Source organism: Ornithorhynchus anatinus, chromosome X5 (assembly GCF_004115215.2).
Source record: "Ornithorhynchus anatinus isolate Pmale09 chromosome X5, mOrnAna1.pri.v4, whole genome shotgun sequence".
NCBI classification, from domain to species: domain Eukaryota; kingdom Metazoa; phylum Chordata; class Mammalia; order Monotremata; family Ornithorhynchidae; genus Ornithorhynchus; species Ornithorhynchus anatinus.
Genome location: NC_041753.1, coordinates 14,280,920 through 14,302,225, shown reverse-complemented (window position 1 = coordinate 14,302,225; position 21,306 = coordinate 14,280,920). Strand labels below are relative to the sequence as shown.

The following is a 21,306-nucleotide window of genomic DNA, read 5'->3' as shown; positions in this document are numbered from 1 at the left end:
AAACATACCAGCTGTCTTCTTACTCTTCTTGTTGGTCCTCTGAGGGACTCAGAGGGAAGTGGCGAACCAAACTAATGGGCTCTGCCCATCACTTCTCGTGGCTACAGTGGGAGCGAGCTCTTTTCAGGGACCACCTCCATCTCTTCCTCAGTCTCCCGTCAGCAGGTTTTATGGGGGCTTGCTCCCATTCCTTCCTGATAGGTCCCCAAGGGGCCAGAGGAGTGGCAGTTGGCAAATCCTTCCTCCAGTTTCAAGTTTGTTGAGGAAATGGACAGCCTCCTAGGTCAGCAAGTATCCTGGAGCAGTGAAAGCTGCTATGCAATAGAGATATGCAGCCATATTGGCTGACCTGTGACCATTTTAAATCACTTACAAGCTAGCTATTCAGCATTGAGAGGATGGGGTATTTCACCCTTCGATAAACAATAATTACTTTCAGTTGAGCAGTTCATGTTATCTCACTTGTCTTCAAAATGTCCCTGGGAGGTATATTTGGGGAAGGCGGTATTTCCGTTTTACAAACATAAAGGTGAAAATAGTGGCTTGCCTACTGTCACAGAGCTGTGACTAAAATCTCAGCCTTCTTGCGAGTCCCGCACAGATAAAATGTACCCTATTCTATCTACCAGGTTGCCTTCTTTCCAGAGCAAAAGTTTGGTCATTGTTGAAAAGGAAACTGATTAATTTTCCACTTTATTTGTGGCAGAGTGACAAGGATTACCATCTCCATACGTGTTGTGGGAGCCCAGCTTATGCAGCACCTGAATTAATTCAAGGCAAATCTTATCTTGGATCAGAGGTATCTTCATGCATCATACCTATGACAATGAATTGTACTGAACTGTGACTGTTATATGGATATTCTGTTCTGAGTTCAGGAGATTTCAAAGTGCAGTAACCAGTGTACTATAATGGCTTTAAAATCTGTGTGAAAGTACTCTTCAATAAATTCCTCCCATTGAGTGCCTTAGTTATCTCATTTCATTCAGTAGTTCATTCAGTTGTATTTGAGCGCTTACTGTGTGCCGAGCACTGTACTACGCGCTTGGGAGAGTACAATATAACAATAAATAGACGTGTTCCCTGCCCACAATGAACTTACAGTCTAGAGGGGGAGATAGACATTAAGTAAATTACAGATATGTACATAAGTGCTGTGGGGCTGGGAGCTTGAGCTTCCAATCTCTTCTTTGCATCATTTATCATCATTCTGCCCTTCGATGTCAGAGGGATATCCTGAAATGTCCTTTGGAATTCTCCCCTTCCAGTTCCTCCTCCCATATTCCAGAGTCCCCATAAAGCTTGGGAGAAGCTCCCTGAGCACGGGTGGAGGAAATTCTCAAGGCACATAGGGGGGAGTAGCTCTTGAGAGCAGGGAGAGCCCTTGAGATGGGGAAGTCCTTGCCCATCTGCTCCTCTAAATAGCAGATGAGAGGACTAAGGCAGTGGGAAGTCTGCAGGGTCAAGGGCAGACCTGGAGTATTGTACAAAGAGGAAGAAAAGAAATCAAGTGATTTGGTAGAAAGAGTCTCAGATATATCAACCATGTGCAAGAAACCCTGGCTATAGAAATGATTTTTCACCTGTCTTGCCCAATCGGTTAAAGAGAACCTTTTGTGTAAGTTGTGATTCTCAATGTGAGCTGCACTTATTTTATTGGAGCCTCACCTATGTTACCATGAGTGCATTGGCCTGCCTTTTCAACTTAACTTCCCGGTTAATTTAAGTTTTAATGTTTCCAACCTTGACATTGGAAAATAGTTGCATCGTGCAATTCCTGCGCTCGGAAGTTACCAGTGCCACCTGCTAGATGAATTTCTCTTATTTTTAGGCATCCTTGGGCTAGCACTCCCCTTCACAGAAGAACATTGTTCACCTGGTAGAAGCAGCCAAGCCAGTTAGGCAAATTGAACTTCTCCCAAACCTTAATTAAAGAACTGTGGTATCTATTAAGCATTTACTAGGCAAATGGCAGTGCTGGGATTCGAATCTACATCTACTGACTCCCAAACCATGCTCTTTTATTATTAAATAATGGTATTTAAGCACTTACCGTGTGCCCTACAGTGTACTGACTGCTGGGGTAGATACAAACTAATCAGGTTGGACCCACTCCAAGTCCCACATGGGGCTCATTCTTAATCCCCAGTTTTCAGATGAGGGAACTGAGGCCCAGAGAAGTAAAACGACTTTCCCAAAGTCACACAGCAGACAAGTTGTATTTAGCAGCGAGGTCCCTCTGACCCCAGGCCCATGCTCCGTCCATTAGAGCATGCTGCTTCTTCCACTAATAATTATAATTATGATACTTGTTAAGCGTTTACTACGTGCCAAGCACTGTTCTAAGCACTAGGGCAGATACAGGTTAATCAGGTTGGACACAGTCCCTATCTTCCATGGGGTTCACACTCTTAATCCCCATTTTACAGATGAGCTAAGGCCCAGAGAGGTTAAGTGACTTCCCAAGGTCACACAGCAGACAAGTGATGGAGCCGGCATTAGAACCCAGGTCCTTCTGACTCCCAGGCCCGTGCTCTATCCACTAAGTCCCGCTCCTTCTCCACTGCTACACTGCCTGCTTGTGCGTATGAGTCCTTGACAGAAAAACTTACTTCTTTCCAGGTTTTGGATGTTTGGCAGAGTTGTATGCTATGTCCACTAATGAAATTGCTTATCGCTATGTTTGTATGTGTATCTTTTTTCTAAAACTTTTCCTCTGCTGCTCTGAATCCTCTTTTAGGCTGATGTTTGGAGCATGGGAATACTCTTATATGCTCTATTGTGTGGATTTCTGCCATTCGATGATGACAATGTCATGGCTTTATACAAGAAGATAACCGTAAGTATTCAATTCAGATGAAGAGTGACGTTTCAAAAATGTTCATATAGACTACCTCTAAATGTAGAAGTGCAAAGTAGTCTGTTAGAGTTTTGTGTTTACATATGAATATAGCTCAAAGCTACTTACTGAATAAAGCACTGGACAAGAGGAAAAAAGTGTGAAAAGTAATCAACTAAGTGACTACTTGTGAAGGCTTAAGGACACCCCTGCTAATTCCAAGAGAACAGAATTGTCGCAGAGCCAGAATACTAGGTTTGTTAATAATCAGATGGAAAGAATAAAAACTGATTGTATCAAAAAAAAACCTTAATTAGTCAACACCAGGAGCTACTCATTCAGCAGTGGATTTTGTAAAATGGCTTAGAGGATGTTCAAGCAAGTACCGGACACCACCATCCAGGGGTTTGGTACAGCATGGTCTGGGTCCTCTCCAGGATCCTGTCTCAAGAAATGAGGTGATCAACAGTAGTAATTATAACGCAAGATCTCTGACTGAAGAGAGGAGAAACAGAAGAGACTCCAAAGGTCTCTGGAGAGGACGAGAGGGGCCTGGGTGATGGACCCTAGTGCCTAAAGAAGGTCTAATGATGGGGTCATTGAACTGAAGGAAGAAATATGGTGTCTTAGGGGGTTGAGACTACTTTCTGATTGATTGGGGGGCCGGCGGGGAGTAGGGGGAAATTTGTGACTAAGTTGGCCCCGACACCAGTGGGATCCCTCAAACTGCCCCTCCACCCAATTGCAGGGTCAACTTGTAGCTGGGTTCCCTTCTTCAGGACCGCATTGAGATGGGGATTCCCTTTCCCCGTGGAAAATTTTGGCACCGGGTGGGCATGCTAGGAAAGGGGATTCCTGGACACAAGCCCCAAGACAGCAATAATACCTAACTAGATGCACACAGGAAGACCCGGAGGAACTATAAAAATAGTCTAAGGGCTTGGAGAAAGATATGAATATCAAATAGAATATTTATGTTGGCTGAGAACATTTATGTATTTATTTTCAACTTTGGATGAAGGAAGATCAAGGGGAAAAAATGTGAACAACCTCAGGCTGAGGCTTTGGTCTAGACAACATAGATGGAATGCTGTATTCATCTACTGGCATATATAAATAGCAATGGAAGTAATTCATATTCTTTAGGGTAAGAGGCCTGGTTTATCCAGTGTTGTCCACAGAAGTTTTCAGCTTTGGGAGGAAACCGTATGGTTGTAGCTTCTTTATTTGTCCTATAATACTTTTTTAAATCGCGCCTCGATTCTTGTATCCCCCTGAAAGCCAGGTGGCCTTTTCAGCCAGTGTAACGTGCAGGTTCAGATATTCAGTTGTCCTAATTTATGGTCCTACGTGTACAAAAATTGGGGGACACACAAACTAGGTTTGGTTTGCCTGATCTTCCGATCTTAAGCTTCCAATTGTAAAGCCAACTCTCAATTACGTAGAACTGCCAAATGTGGCTTGTAGTTGATTTGGGGTCTTCTCAGCCCCACTTTAGCTCTTCATCTGTGGAGTTCGGGATTAGGTCTGAATTATACTGGGGGCAAGGGAGCATTTTGCAAGTAGTTTGGGGGTACGGTTCCTCAAGGGCAGGAATCCTGTCTTACTAATTGGGTCTGTTTCCCAAGCATTGCTCAAATACTATATATTTTTTTAAAAAACACTTTTGCAATGCATCACTGTAGGTGAAGCAAAAAGTTAAGGGAACTGCTTAATTTGTGTATTCTTTCCCCAGGTGCTCTAGGCAAAGGGCAAAGAAGCCAAATGTTATATGTACTTAGGTGAATCCCCCCTTCCGTTTCTGAACTGGAGTTGCAGTTTTCATATCCCATCACTTAAGCACTCACTCCTATACGTATCCACTTTTCTTTCATCCTCCTATTCGTGATTTCGTTGTAGTCTCTCCCTTTCTAGATTGTAAACTCCGTGAGAGCAGGAATCGCATCAACTAATTTGACTCGTATTGCCAAGGTTTTAGTACAGTGCTCTGCAATCGATAGTATGTATTGAGCTCTTACTATGTGAGGAGCACTCCACTAAACGCGTGGGAGAGTACGATACAACAGAATTGTCACACATTCCCTGACAATAACAAGCTTACAGTCTAGAAGGGGAGACAAATGTTAATGAATTTAGTAGGTGATCAGATATTGATCATTTAGTAGGTGATCAGATATTGATGAGAGAGAGGGTCACGGAGGTTTTGAAGCTAATCTAGGCATTTAGGACTGTGGTTCTAGAGTAAATCCATTCCTCTACTTCTAGGGAGGAGCGTGGCTTAGTGGAAAGAGCACAGGCCTGGGAGTCAGAAACCTGGCTTCTAATCCTGGCTCTGCCACTTGCTGCTACGTGACCTTGGGCAAGTTACTTAACTTTTCTGTAGCTCAGTTTCCTCATCTGTAAAATGGGGATTCAATCCATGGCCTCCCTCCTACTTAAACCGTAAGCCCCATGTGGAGCAGGGACTGTGTCCGACATGCTTACCTTGTATCTATTCCAGCACGTAGAACAGTGATTGTTGCATAGTATGTGCTTAACAAACGCCACAACCTTTATTTTTATTGTTACACTCACTGCTGAGTGTACGCTTGGGAGAGTACAATAGATATTGGTGTACCTGATCCCTGCCCTCAAGAAGCTTACAATCTACTTAGACTGGCTCCGGTTTACTGGTGGTCCTCTGGTCCAGAGATGACCCAAGCCGGTCGAAACCATCTGGAACTACCCTGCGCTGGAGCAGAGGCACCAGTCCCTCCCTAGTCTGGATCTCCTGGGGATGGGTGGGAACCAAACCTGCACTGCAGGTAGGAGGCTGATTACCTTCATTTGGGTGCATTTTTCTCTATGTCAGGTATCCAGGGTTCCAGAAGGATCCAGCAGGGCTATTCTATTTGCATAACTTCCCTTCCACCCCCGCTCTGTCCTTCTCTGTTGACTTTTTCTTTCTCCTTAAATGGATGAAAACTGATGCGCGCTTTCCCTCTCTGTCCCTTCTGCTCCCTTCAGTTACCACCTGCTCCATCTTACCCCCTTTGACCTCCTCAAGATAGTATAGGCACAGCAAACTAGGAATTTTGGTCTTCTTAAACCATAGAAGAATTGTAAGGCTGAACTTATTACAACCATCTTGTTTTTGAGTTTGACAATATATAACGCATGCAGTGGACCACTGCGGAGTAATGCTTATAACTTCAGTGCTTTTACACGGCCTTATTTGAACAAGGCTTGCAGATATGATGTTTTAAACTGTATTTATAGCTTTAACTTGCATGACTAGATCATAATTTGCATAGTTGAATACATAACCTGCTTGTTCAGTTGGGGGTGTGGGGGGATTCTTGCATTGCTAACCCCAATGATGGAGAGTGGGCTGTCTGCCATGGAGACGTTGCACCCGTGCTTATTGGTCTTCCCTAGCTGCCTATTTGCTTTCATTTGCAATTCAAAGTGCAGAACATTACCATAAACCCGTACATGTCTTGAAACTCATTTTCTTTGACTGCCCTATTTCATGGGCTCCCATTAGGCAAATTAAGATCAGCCTCCTGTTGATATTCCTTAGTCTTAGTTTGAGAACTGGAGGCAAGAAATTTTCTTATGGAAGTTGACGTAGAACTCTTCGGTGTTTTGTTGAGAACTTTTAGCTTGTAGGATTATTTATGGTGCTGTGTTTTGTTTTTTTATCCCTTCTTCTTCTTTTCCACAAAAGCATAATCTTCCGGTCGGACCCAGAAGCCTTGGGGCAGTTGTTGGTTTGAAGCTTACAGTCCTCTTGGACCGTAAGCTCGTTATGGGCAGGGAACATGTCTGCTAATTCCGTTGCATTGTACTCTCCCAAGCTCTTAATACAGCGTTCTGCCCATAGTAAGCGCTCAATAAATACTATTGATTGATAAATCAATTAATGGGGAAATGCATCATTTCAGATTCCCTTATCAAAGAAGGGATTTGTGTCCACTAGTTTATGGCTTTTTAGTTTGTAGCTGGATGGGGAATTGACAATTCTAGATATAGGATCCAAGAAATAGGATTTACTGGTTTCCCTCAATACTATTCCATCTATTAAAAAAAAAAAATGAGGAAGGTTGGGAAAGACACCTGAGGTTAAGCTAGAGTACCTTAACCTCCAGAAAGAGATCAGATCTTCAACAATACTACTTGCAGGTAAACAATTGTAAATCATATTTGAAGCAGGATATTTTGGACATGGAAGAAGAGGAAAAAAGGGGAATTTTCAGAATTCCCAATGCTTGAAAGCATATCCAGATGCTTTATGCAATCCAGATGAAAAGGTTTAAAGTAGCTTTCTTAAGAAGCAGCACTGCTTGGTGAAAAGAGCGTGGGCCTGGGAGTCAGAGGACCTGAGCTCTAATTCCGGCTCTGCCACTTACTTGCTGTGTGACCTTGGGCAAGTCACTTAGCTTCTCTGGCCCTCAGTTACTTCAACTGTAAAATTAGGATTTAAATTCTACTCCCTCTTACTTAGACCGTGTCCAGTCTGATTATATAGTATCTACCCCAGGGCTTAATTCAGTGCTTGGCACATAGTAAGTACTTGGGGGGGAAAAAAACACCTAGTGATGCCATATTTTTATTATTATCGTGCGCCGAGTTCGTAAACTAAAAGATTTGAGTCACGACATTTGTTGGCTAATCACATGTCTCCTTTCAGTCGATAGTATCTGTTGAGCACTTGCTGTGTACGGGACACTGTACTAAGTGCTCGGGAGAGTACAGAGGAGTTGACAGACGCAATCCCTGTCCTCAATTAGTTTACATTCTCTAATGGGGTTATTAATGGCATTTATAGATACAACATTCTGAGATTCAAAACAGTCCCTGCCCCACAGGGGTGCATGCAGTTGATCTTCTCCCCACTTTACAGATGAGGGAGTTGAGGCACAGAGAAGTTAAGTGACTTGCCCAAGGTCACCCAGTAGGCCATCGGAAGAGCTGGGACTTTTACCGCGATCTCAACTTCCCGGCCTATCCGTTTCCAGTAGGCCAAGCTGCTTTGAAATGATTATGCTGGCAAAATTGGCCACAGCGGGAGGAGAGGGGGGTTGTGGTTTGTTTGTTTGTTTGTTTAACCAGGATAGATGCAACCTTCCTAGAGTATTTACCAATATATTATTTGGTTCTATCACCCTGGATTTCTTTTTTTTCCTTAATTTTCATGTATTTGCAAGTTGAAAATTGATTGAAATTAGCACTTATGCATTATTGTGGAATTTAATTTCACACATTATAGATTTTGAAATTTATTGTAATCTTAGCTCAGAACTATTGTTCCGAGTCAGAGTGTAATTTAGTCTGCCGGTTGAATCTAATTAGGGTGTTGTATCACTTGCACGCGGTATGTTCCTTTGCCTAGAGTGCTCTAAAAGTCCTCACTCGGGAATCACGCTTCATTCGGTGTATTCTGGTTTGATTAAAAACCCAACAGGTGACGGAGGTGGCAGGTTAGGAGATTATGGTCAAAGAGTGGCAGTTCAGAGATGGTGAGATTAGAAATGATGCACTGACATAATAAAAATAATTGTGGTATTCAAGTGCTTACTCTGTGCCACGTACTGCATAGTAAGCCCTGGGGTAGATACAAGATAGTCGGGTTGGGCACAGCCCCTGTCCCACGTGGGGCTCACGGTCTTAATCCCCATTTTACAGGTGAGGTAACTGAGGCCCAGAGAAGTGAAGTGACTTGCCCAAGGTCACACAGCAGACAAGTGGCAGAGCCAGGATTAGAACCCAGGTCCATTAGAACCCAGGTTCAGTCCCTTCTCCAGTCTACTGCCCGGATCATTTCTCTGAAACAGCGTTCTGCGTGCATCTCTCTACTCGTCATAAAAATTCCAGGGGTCACTCCTCCCTCTCCTCAGTGAACGGGAACTCCTGACCCCTGGCTTTAAGGCACTCGATCAGCTCTCTCCCTCCTATTCTCTTCCCTCACTACGTCTCAACCCACACCCTTCAGTCCTCTCAAGCTGATCTGCTCACGGTGTTTCATTCTCCTCTCTCCCACCGTGACCTTTTGCTCACTCCCTCTCCACTGCCTGAAACCCCATCCCCCTTCAAACTTGATAGACCACAACTCTCCCAATTTTCAGAGGCCTTTTGAAAGCACATTCCTTCCTTCCCCAATTATTTCTAATATTACGACCATATATCGCTGAGCTGCCACATCGGCACTTTTGTCTCAGTTAAAGTACTCACAACCTTCTCGAGAACATATGTGCCTTTCTTCACACTGTTAGGTCCCCGAATCTGTATTTTACTTTAGCGTCCTTCTCCCCGACTAAGTTCCCTGAGGGCAGGGATCACGTTCATTCATTCTCTTTTACTCTCTAAGTCAGCACACAGGTGCTCAAATACCACTGATTGACTGATTGCTTTGGGCTTCAGTAAGATTTTATCCATGCATGTGCGCTTAGCTGACTGACGATCCCTTCCGCATTATATGCATGTCGGCATTGGTACTTGGCAGCACTGGTACCTTTTCTTTCTGCAGTGTCTGCCCATCAACCTGTCAGTTGTATTTATTGAGCCCTTACTGTGTGCTGAGCACCGTTCTAAGCGCCTTGGAAAGTAGTATACAATAGAGCTGGTAGACGCAATCCCGGCCCACAGAGGCGCTTATAGTCTACGGTGGGGGACAGATATTAAAAGAAGTTACAGATAGGAGGAAAAGTAGAGCGTAAGGAGACACGTACATAAGTGCTGTGGGATTGTCACCTTTAATTACCATTCTGCCTATTGATGGCATGATCGTCTGGAAGTCAAGTGACGCTATTTCTAATATTACAGCATGTCAGGCCAGAACGTAGAAGAAGTTCTTAGTCCTCTGATGAGACTATACAAAATCAGGTTTTTCAGAAATGAGGAAGTAAATACATTTGCACCTCAGTAAGTCATATAGCATAATTCCAGGATCAAGTGCATGGAGGGGCTGATAGTCTTTGTATATCTCCTATACCTGTGGACTAAGGAGGTCATCTGTTGGGTTTGGGATCGCAATTCTGGGAAGGCGTGGTTGGTGATAGTCTTGGGTCCCCTACCCCAAAATACTCTGCTAGAGTGTTCCTGGCACTGGAGACAGTGAGATACCTGGTAGTGTTTCTACGGGCAGCTGTCTCCACCTTTCTTCTCGAAGATGGTGATTACGATGGTTTCTTTGAAGGCTTTTGGTATTTCTTCCATGTTCCAATTGTTGAGGAATAGCCCATGCAGATGTTCGGCCACCTGGAATGGGACATGCCTTACCAGAGTGGAGTTCACTCTCCAGACCATTAAAATAGGTAAGTACGTAGCAAAGACCCCCAACAGTTTCCCCAAGCAGAACTTTACCTTTAGGTATGCTCTGCAAGGGCGGCTGAAGCAGCTGAAGGCACCACAGCGCCTGCTGCTTCATCATACAGTAGTGAAGCAGCGTGGCCTAGTGGAAAGAGCCCGGGCCTGGGAGTCAGAGGACCTGGGTTCTAATCCCGGCTCTCCCTGTGTGGCCTTGGGCAAGTCAGTTACCTGCTCTGAGCCTCAGTTTCCTCATCTGTAAAAATGGGGATTCTATACCTGTTCTCCCTCCTCCTTAGACTGTGAGCCCCAGTGGGACATGGACTCTGTCCATCCTGATTATCAAGTATCTACCCTAGCGCTTAGTTCAGTGCTTGGTCCAGAGTAAGCGCTTAACAAATACCACAATTCTTTGTATTTATTCATTTTCTATCGGTTATGGCCCCCAAGGTTAAAGTCCATCAGCTGTGGTTCTCTGAGTCAATTTCTAGGGCTCCAGCCTAACTAGAGTACTGAGCAAACCAGTGCTACCAGAAGAAGGGCAAATCAGAGAAGCAGCTAGGTACTCTTTTTCCAGAGGGTTCTCCCGTCTTCCCGGTGATCTTTTAGGCATCAGAGTTGAATTATGCAATCCTTATTCTTGAGCTAATGAAGAAAAAGAAGACTAAAAAGAGAAGGGGAAAACAGGATTGGGACAGACCCATTCCAGTTGTAGCAAAATCTGGCAAACCAATTACTACATGGGATTTCGCCTGGGGAAGAGGTCTCCAGACCACATGGGATTAGCAAGTTAAATGACGATGCTCCGCTATTGCTTAAGGAGCGTCAAACACACGATGCCTGTTCATCGCCCACGTAAGAAAAATACATAGATGAACTTAAAGTTCAAGCGGTGGCTTCTCATCGGGTAGAGCATTGCAGTCACGTGGCATCCTCTTGTCCAGTCTGACGGACTCCGCTCTGCCCTAATCCTCCTTCACTTCCTGACTGTCTTTTACACCGTCCAACGCTCCCTTCTCTGGGAAACGATATCCGGCCTTGGTTTTGCTGGCATGGTTGTAGTGTGCCTGTGCAACCTTTTTGACTAGCTGTGCTACATTCCAAGTGCTTAGTACAGTGCTCTGCACATAGTAAGCGCTCAGTAAATACTATTGAATGAACTAGCTCACCCCACCGCCTTGGTGCTGGAAAGGAACTGGAAGTGGCATGCTCTACCCCTTCCCCTCTGCTGGCAGATGCAGTCCCTGGCTCTGGAATCTATAGAGTGAGACATCCTCTTCGCTGTTGCCATGGAGGGCCTGAGTTGCCCTCTGCCCTCCCCCACAGCTAGTGACGTTGAAAATGGGCTAGCAAAACTGGAGCTAACGCAGGTGGGCTGCACACCAGGAAGGGGATAGGATTCCCGCCACCTCCGTTTAGCCTCTTCAGGCCATAGAAAATGTCACTTCCACCTTTCTGGGTCTCACCGGGGTTGATCACTGGCAGTTGCTCCTCCTCCGCCATCCCCTGCACTGGGTGAGCCATCTTCTCACCTTGCTCCCGCTCTGGTGATTGGGTGAACCAATGCCCCGGGTAAGGACCACAGCCAAGGGGCAGAACCACTTATACAGCTGGAAAATGGCACTGCCAAATTGTGCTTCCCAAGGGGACCCATGTGCCCTGGCAACTCTCTTTGGATCCCTGGCGGGAATGTGGGGAGAGGGGTCTCTTCCCTGGGACTTTGGAACACAGGCACAAGCTTGAGAAGGGGTTGCTTTTTTTAGCTGGGTGTGCCTGGGTAGCCCTGGAGTACCATCTCCTTCTCACCTGAGCTGTCTGCACCTAGCCCCGCTCCCAAGTAATGGTATTTACTGAGTGCTTACTGTGTGTAGAGCACTGTCCTAAGTGCTTGAGAGAGTATATTTCAATAGATTTGGTGGACATGATCCCTGCCCTCAAGGAGCTTACATTCTACTGAGGAAGATGGACATTAAAATAAATTTCGGGTAGGGAAAGCAGCGGAGTATAAGAGCATGTACATACGAGCTATGGGGCTGGGGGTAGGGTGGCTATCAACGTACTTAAGGGGTAAGCGACGCAGTAGGGAGGATGAATAGGGTGGGGAAATGAAGGGTTAGTCAGGGAAGTCTTCTAGGAGAAGATATGATTTTAATAGGGCTCAGAAGGTGAGAATGGTGGTCTGTCAGATATGAAGGGGGAGGGAGTTCCAGGCCAGAGAGATGATACGAGCAAGGGGTCGACGGCAAGATCAAGGTACCGTAAGGAATTCCCAACTGCAGATACCAGCGTGAGTGTCGAATGGGCGTTTTTTCCAAGTTATTCCTTGTCAGGCAATCATCAGAACTGGGACTACGGCAAGAAGACAACACCCCCATTGCTTCATTGAAAAATATTTCTGAGCAAGAACTGCATCAACGGCTTGTTGAGTTGTATGTTCATAACAAAAGGGGTGTCCACAAAACAATGTGATGTGACATGCAGACCTAACCAATAGCCTGTGTAGTCAGTGCTAGAATGCCAAGGCTATAGACAGCAGAGTTGGATTGACCTCCGCTAATCCAAGGAGTTCATTCAATCATATTTATTGAGCATTTACTGCGGGCAAACCACTGTACTAAGCACTTGGGAGAGACAATATAACAATAAACAGACACATTCCCTGCCCACAACGAGCTTACGGTCTAGAGGGGGAGATGGACATTAATATAAATAAATTGCAGATGTGAATGAAAAAAAGATTGAGGTAGGTATTGAGGTCTGGTTAAAATGGGATGGCCCAGTCTTTGTTCTAGTTTTTGGGGCAGTCCTTACCATGGTCAAAGCAATGAAACATGATAAAGAAATTGGATCCAATAGCCCTCCTACAAAATAAGGAGAGGACTTAAATACTTAGGGATCCGGCTAGTCAACTGTACAGGAGGGTAATCATTAATACCTTTTCACAAGAGTTATTTCCGGGGCTTCTCTCTGTCAGCTTGGGTGAGACTGGGTGTGGAAGTAGCAACTGCTACCTATTGCAATCCCCAGACTTTCCCCTGACCCGTTCTCATACTCAGCCCGGATATTTTATCCAATGGAGAACCGTCAAACTTGTTTCAGTTCTCTCGTCTGATCAAAATGCTCAGCCAAGTACTCTTATGATGTAGCTCACAAGCACGGCGCACTTGTTGTTCACTGTTCTTGTGGTCTCCGGCGTGGAACCGATAACTAGAATTCTCGCCTCTGAGATTCATATTGCATCTAAATTGCCGCTTCTATTTCCAAACTACTGATTTGCAGGTTCAAACTGATTTGCAAGATTTACTTCCCTAGGCTGTGCTTGGTTTTATCTGGATCGTCGAAGTTTTGTTATTTAAAATTTTAAGTCTTTTTTTTCTTAATTTTAAGTGATTATTTATTAAGAATTCATTAAGGGCAAGGCCCCAAACCTCATTTCACAAAATCCCAAGCTACCATTCTGTTCCGGTGCTTAGAACAGTGCTTGGCACATAGTAAGTGCTTAACAAATACCATCACTATTATTGCTAAGCCTCAATATGTTATATAGGTTATGTATGTTAAAACTGACTAACTAAACTGCTTTAACTGTTTCACTGTTGGTTTTTTTTTCCTACAGAAAGGGAAATACATGGTTCCTAAATGGCTGTCTGTTGGCAGCACTTTGCTTCTCCAGCAAATGCTGCAGGTAAATTTTGCTTTTAAATAAAGTTAGGTGACTAGGGAAACCTCTCTTCCTCATTACTTCTTTGTATGAAAATGTCACCAGAAGTACTGAATTTCTTAGGGGGAAAATGGTTTTTTGAAGGGAACATTGCTATTCTCTCCAGGTCATGCCTAAAATAATCTTTCACACCCTCTACCACATCCATCTCCTCCAGTCCATTACCTCACTATATCCTCTGTTAAATCTCTCACGCTGGGCTGTATCACTTCTCCCAATTCCTTACTCAACTAATGCCCCTCTCTTTGGCCGACTGAACTTCCTTTTATTCCTGTGCCTTTCTTTCACTCCGACCTACCGGGTTGTTGCTGCTTCATCTGCTTGGAATAGATTCCAGTTTTCTATTTGTCATCCCAGCCTCACATCTTCATTCAAACTCTACCTTGAGCATCTAAAATCTACATCTCCAGACCTGATCTCTCTCCCGTCTCACCTTTCCGTCTGCCTACTTGGATGTCCTCCCATCAACTCAGACTTAACACGTCCAAAACAGAACTCCTCATCCTCCCACCCAAACCCTGTCCTCCCCCTGACTTTCCCATCACTGTAGACGGCACCACCATCCTTCCTGTCTCACAAGCCCGTACCTTGGTGCTATCCTTGACTCCTCTCTGTCACTCAACCCACATGTTCAGTCTATCACTAAATCCTGTCAGTCCCACCTTCACAACATAGCTAAAATCCACCCTTTCCTCTCCTTCCAAAATGTTACCACATTAATACAATCGCTCATCCTATCCCGCCTGGATTACTGCATCAGCCTCCTTGCTGACCTCCCAGCCTCCGGTCTCAGCAAAAATATGTGGTAGTGCTCTTGCTGATTACAGCTGGCCGTGAATTGGAGTTAGAGTTTTCTGCCCTAGGTAATGACAGGGTCCCGCCCTGGACTCCAGAAAGCCTGCAGGAGTCACCTTTGGGCTGGGATGACTCCCGGGAGGTTGAAGTTCTGGGCTCTCGGGGAGTTCTGATGGGCTTTGAGGAGGAGGGGCAGTTCCTTCCTGACTTTCACCCTCCCTTCCTCCGTCTCACCCCACATCCACAGACTTCCCTGGACCTTTTAGAAGCCTTGGGCCCCAGCCCCTTGAGAATCTGCCAAACTTTCAGAGAATCTGCCTTTCAGAGACACAGTCCAGAGATGTGTATTTGTAACATTGGGTATGGCTTTAGAGTCACGTCTTCTCTTCCGGACTGTGTTGTGACTGTTATACATTTGCTCGTGTTTATTGTGTCTACGCTATTCACATCTACAGAATTCTACAGTTAGGGAAGAAAGAATTCTGTAATATCCATTTGAAAAGTTCCTTTCTGACGTTCTTTATGGCCACTAGGTGGATCCAAAGAAGAGGATTTCAATAAAACATCTGCTGAACCACCCTTGGATGGTCCAAAGTTACGTGTGTCCTGTGGAGTGGCAGAGTAAATATGAGGTGAGTATAGGAGAAACTAAAATAATTCTTATATTTTATATAGCTCTTAGTATTTGCCTTTTATGTGAATCCCTGCCATGGAATGATGTGGCTCCAATCCAACTCCACGAAGGTATGCCTGAACGCTTAAGACTGTTATTCCTAAATTTGCTCTGTCAGAGAGGTGCGTGCTCGTTTTCAGCATGTTACTTTTGGAATTTAGAAAAAGAGCAACTTCAGAAGTGTAAGTCTTGCATAATTTTTTCAAAGAATGGCCTAAGGATTCATATTCTTCAACTTTTAGTCTGGTATTCTTTTTGTTACAGTTCATTGCCCAAATATCTCCATGTTCTGAAGCTATCCGACTTACTTTGGAAATGTAAATTTTCTTTTCCTTTCTCAAAGAAAATTGTTCTTTGGCAAAAGGCGCTAAAACACTGAATTGGCCAGTAATTTAAGTATTTTGCACATCCATAAAATAAGCACTAAGGCTACCAATAGGTGGTCGTGTGGGCAAAGAGAAGCCTTTAGAATAAATACTCGTCTTCGGCCATCGGGTGTCATCATTTCTCTATGGTAGGAGGTTCATTATCAGTACCTATTGGAAGCTAATTTGCAATTAACCGTATAGTTCTCAACTTGGTAAAAAAAAGAAAAAAAAGTTTGTGTATTATCTGCAAGAAGTTTATGCTTTGGGTTTCCATTTAAAGCTAGACCAGAATAGAACATAAGCTAGACAATTACAAATGATCATTAATGCTTTGAATATGAATTTGGAGTTAAAGCATCATTAAATGGCACTAACTACTCTAGGGTTGTAAATGTGATTTTTAAAAAGAATGTAGATATAGTGAGATAAATGTGGTGAACGAATGAAATTAAGATGCGACACCAGGGAAATATGCCTCCAAAACAGTGTGAGGAGGAAAAGGAGGGCATTTTATTCAAGGAGGGGTGGCATGTGAAATAACCTATAAAGGTAAAGTCTCCCTTGACATGAAATAGGAAGATAATGTGTACCAAATTAAATATAGCCAATTTTAAATTCTTCAGAAATCTGTAGTGATTTATTTCCATATTTTCTCTTTGTGTTTCATTGTTTTTATTTGTAACTGCTATTTGGGTGTAGCACTAGATTGAAGACTTGAAGGAGAACGTGCCTCCAGATTGCTCATCTAATAGCCTTTCTGTAGAAGAAAGCTGTTTTTGTTTACCCCTTCCCCCAGCCAAATCCTCTATGTGCCTCCCTTCCCAGATAGTTGTTTTAGAAAGTGATTCTAGGTGGCAAAGAATAAAATTGATTATTGGAATGCTAATTTTATTATTCAGCCCTTTAAGAGGTTTGGCTGACTTGCTGGAATCTATTCTACACATTTGTTTTTGTAGATTGGAAAACTTGATGAAGACTGTATTATTGAACTTTCAGTTTATTTTAAACGCAACAAGCAGACAATGGAGAAGCTAATTTCAATGGTAAGAAACCCTAGTTAGTGCTTGAATAATAACTTTCTGCTCATTTTTCAGGGTACTTTTCAAGGCTCTTGTACTTAAGGATATTCTAAATTCAGTGTCGGTCTGGTTTTTCGATCTAAAGTTTTCATTGCAGGCTAACAAACTGGGTTCAAATGCTGATGCTCCTTCCCATTTATCACTTTGCAGACTTTGTTAAAAAGTGCAGTGCCTTAAAGCATTGATTTGAGGTCGTCGAGAATTGTGTAATGGAAATAAAGGGTTTAGGCTTTTTTTGGACACTCCAATGGTGAGGATTCCTACAGCAGTAATTTAGTCTTTAACATAGCTATTCTAAAATGGTACCAAATAATCTAGAAATGAAGGTTACTTCAATGCAGTTTTGCCCTTGCCCTACATGGAAAAGTAAAAGGGGAAGGGCGATGGTGTTCCATCACCCAAATATTTATAGGACAAACTCTCATTATCGTGATGGCTTGTTGTCTGAATTTCCCTTTGTCCTTATCTGTTAGAGCAGTGTATGTTTCAAGCATTCAAAACTTTAAACTTGCCATTTCATCGTACCATGTCCAGGAATTTCAGAAAAAGTACTCCCTAATGCTCCAAAATGTTTAAATACTACCCTTTTTTGTCACTGAACTTTGGGATTTTAAAAATGTCACTAGTTATCAGGGTGGAGGAATGTGCATGCAAACTATGTCAAAATGCAGATCAACCCAGTATTCCCCGTCATCCCCTGGGGTGTAGCAAATTAGGGTTGCTTTGGATCAGGAGGGGAATTGTGAAGAAACTTCCGGGTAGAACTCCCAAGGCTCTCCCCAGACACTTCATAGGTCATGCTTCCAGATTGTCAGCTGAGAAGGACTAGCTCTGAAAAGAATGGAGCAAGATTAATGAGCACTCCACTTTAATCGCCTCTTTCCCCACTCTTAGTAGAAGCAGTAATAGTAGATTGAGGCCCCCCCACCGAGGGACCAAGGGCATGTTTAATTCCCATCTGTGTATTCTGTCCAAGGGCTTAGCGCGGTGCGCTCTGCATGGTAAGCACTTAATAAATACTATTTCTAGTATTGACTGAGTGCCCACATGGTGCAGTGGACAGCTGTACTAGGTGTTTAATAATAAAAATAATTATTATGGTATTTATTAAGCACTTACTATGTGCCAGGCACTGTATCCGCTGAGGTGGATACAAGCAAATCGGGTTGGACACAGCCCCTGTGCCATGAGGGGCTCACAGTCTCAATCCCCATTTTACAGATGAGGTAACTGAGGCCCAGAGAAGTGAAATGACTTGCCCAAGGTCACACAACAGGCAAGTGGCAGATTAGAACCCATGACCTCCTGACTCCCGTGCTCTATCCACTACGCCATGCTGCTTAGGAAGTACAGAGCAAAGTGAAACGTTCCCTGCTCTTAAGGAGGTTTCTTTCTAATGTAGTGGTCAAACATATAAAGATTTACTGCTAGAGCTGAGGATGTGTAAAAATGAGTTCATAGTTTGGTCCAGCCCTTAGGACGTGGGTCCGAATCAGATAGGCCTGGGGAGGAGAGCTCCATTTCAAAGTGGCCCTAATGGACATTTGGATATCGGTCGCTGGGTCATCCTGGTCTGAAGGAGCCTACGGCAGATTGAGGCATTTGAGTCCACGTCTGTTCTAGGGGAGACCCGGGGAACCAAGCCAGCTGGCCCCAGACTCCCCAGAACGGCTCCCGAGGATTCCCCAGGTGCACCCCTGGAAGGGAGACAAACAGCTATTTCTGTCACCGTCTTCTCCTCCTTGTCCAGCTGCCATTCTCCGGTCGATGTTACTTCCTGCGTGTCTAGAAAGGGAGACAACAAGCTACTGAAATATAGCTTTATTTTTCCAAATGATAATAAATTTAATACTCCAAAGAGGTGGCCGTCATCCATCAAGATCAAAGAAGAGGGACGAGAAGAAAAACCTCATTACTGTATAACCAAGTACAAAGATGGAAAGGGGTGAAGGACGCCAGGTCAATATTTTTCAACAAATTCTCCTTGGATAAATCTTGTGTAAGGGTTCAACTATTTAAATCTTTGATGAGTTGAAAGTTGGCACAGGTTATTCAGACAACCAAGCACACTGAATGAAGCGACTCCCGCTTGACAACATCTCGTTGTCTGGGGATTAGCTATCGCTGCAGGCTTCGAACTGTTCCAGGAGGGACAAGTGGCTGTACCCTGCCGGGCAAGCTCTGCCTACCTTCTCCCTCCACCTCATCTCTTTCTCTTTCACCCATACGACTTCCTGGGAAGCTGGGAATCCAACCCTGAATACTACCAGTGCTGTTCAATGTTGTGAATCTGTGGCAATCAGGCTAAAGGGTATGTCATTGATATAGAAAGGATTTAGCAGTTCCCCATAAGTATATTGACTCTGTATTTTGGGAGGGGAGGAACATAATGATATTCATTCATTCAATTCAATCGGATTTATTGAGCGCTTAATGTGTGATGCCCGGCAGAGTACTGACAGTGCCTGGCACACAGTAAGTGCTTAACAAATACCATGATAATATTATGCAATGCAAACTGCCTGGGGGTGCACAGGGTATTAAAATATTCTTCTTATGAACCACCTCACTGGATTCTAAACACTCTCTTTCCCCAGTGGAAATATGATCAACTTTCAGCTACATACCTCCTACTTCTAGCTAAGAAGGTTCACGGTAAACCGATACGTTTGAGATTGCTGTCTACATTCCACGGGCAAACCGGTTTCACTCCGTTGAGTGAATTTAAGGTAAGTTTTAATCCTGGTTGCTGTGATTTCACCTCGGGCCAACTCCATTGTTCTGAAAAAGGCCAACTTTACCATGGGAAAAGAGTTAAGTAAAACTCAAGAATTTGCAAGCGACTATAATGCAAAACCTCAAGAGGAAACGCTTATGGGAGAGTTTATGTACATGTTTTTAAGTGAATGTATATTAAACATTATGTACATAAAAGCCGGGCCAAAAATGTTTAATAAGAAAACCATCGGGCAGTTCCTAAGAGGATTTTACTATAATTTACCTTCTTGAAAATGATACACAATTCAGAACTGAGATTTTGCAGAAACGAAAGGGTGTATGAAAAGTATTATGAGCCCTTTGTGGGACACGGATGGTGTCCAACCTGATTATTTTGTACCTTCCCCAGTGTCTAGCAGAGTCGTTGGCACATAGTAAATACTTAACAAATATCATTGTTATAAATGCCAGTTGTTTTTACTTGGGCGAGTCAGTGAAATGAGAGATCACAGAATGCTAAAACTGATATCTTGCTGCATTGAGAGATTCATGAGAACTCTCTCTCTCTTGCTCTCAAAAGGTTCTTGGGGGAAGAGGAGAGGGGGCTATAGAATGCTTTGCTCCAGACCAAAGGGAGGCATACATAGCTCTAAAGATGACTCTGTGATCCAACCTGGTACATGATTCATCGCCCAGAAATCATACCTTCACATTATTATTATATTAAGTGCTTACTATGTGTCAATCATGGCTCTAATTGATGGGGAAGATAAGTTAATCGGGTTGGACATCATTAAATGATAGATCCACAACCTATTTGGACCAAATCAGCGAATGTTGTATAGTGGGAAGATTGGGACTCGGAGTCAGGAAACCTGGGTTTGAATCCCAGCTTTGCCACTGGCCTACTGTGTGACCGTGGGCCGGTCACTTAATAATAATAATAATAATAATGTTGGTATTTGTTAAGCGCTTACTATGTGCTGAGCACTGTTCTAAGCGCTGGGGTAGACACAGGGGAATGAGGTTGTCCCACGTGGGGCTCACAGTCTTAATCCCCATTTTACAGATGAGGGAACTGAGGCACCGAGAAGTTAAGTGACTTGCCCAAAGTCACACAGCTGGCAAGTGGCAGAGCTGGGGTTCGAACCCATGACCTCTGACTCCACAGCCCGTGCTCTTTCCAGTGAGCCATGCTACTTAACCTCTCTGGGCCTCGGCTTTCTCCTTTGAAAAAGGGGGATAAGATCAATTGTGAGGCTTGTGTGGGGCTGAGATCGAGTCTGATATAACCTTTTAGCTACCTGGCACCTAACACATAGTAAGTGCTTAAATAAGTGCTATTATTACTGTAACTCAAAGAACAAATTAGTTGGGCATTTTTCATAGAAAACTGACCCTGAAATATCTATTGTGTATCTAAAAGCATCACATAATCTGTACGGTTGTTTCCGTTTCTCTTTTTTTAAAACTTTTTTTTGTAAAATGGAGGTGGAAATCCTGTAAATTGTGCATTACTGGATGAAATTTGCAAGTTTTTACAATTGGCCATTGTCTCGTTCTCTTTATACTGGCTGCTGTAATACAGTCATTTTTATGATGTGGGGACTACATTCGTAAAGGACCCCACATTTAAGGAAAATTGATGTACATCACATCATAACATATATAACATCACATTACGTACATACATAACATCACATTGCGTTCTGCCCAGATGGACGCACATTGCCAGACGAATGTTCCTTAATTCTGCCATCAAGTCCTATCCAAAATGCACAGTGCAAACATGTATTGTTGAACTGGCTATATTTGGAAGACACTCT

At 43.7% G+C, this 21,306-nt stretch overlaps 1 protein-coding gene across 1 annotated transcript in view; it reads left to right on the top strand.

The window, feature by feature from the left end:
- MELK (maternal embryonic leucine zipper kinase) overlaps window positions 1–21,306 on the top strand; it is a 46,933-nt gene that overhangs the window by 10,373 nt on the left and 15,254 nt on the right. The window contains exons 7-12 of the mRNA XM_001509167.4: window positions 707–799; window positions 2,741–2,839; window positions 13,743–13,811; window positions 15,176–15,274; window positions 16,640–16,726; window positions 19,360–19,491. Of these exons, the coding sequence (XP_001509217.3) occupies window positions 707–799; window positions 2,741–2,839; window positions 13,743–13,811; window positions 15,176–15,274; window positions 16,640–16,726; window positions 19,360–19,491 (579 nt within the window). The remainder of the gene's footprint in view (window positions 1–706; window positions 800–2,740; window positions 2,840–13,742; window positions 13,812–15,175; window positions 15,275–16,639; window positions 16,727–19,359; window positions 19,492–21,306) is intronic.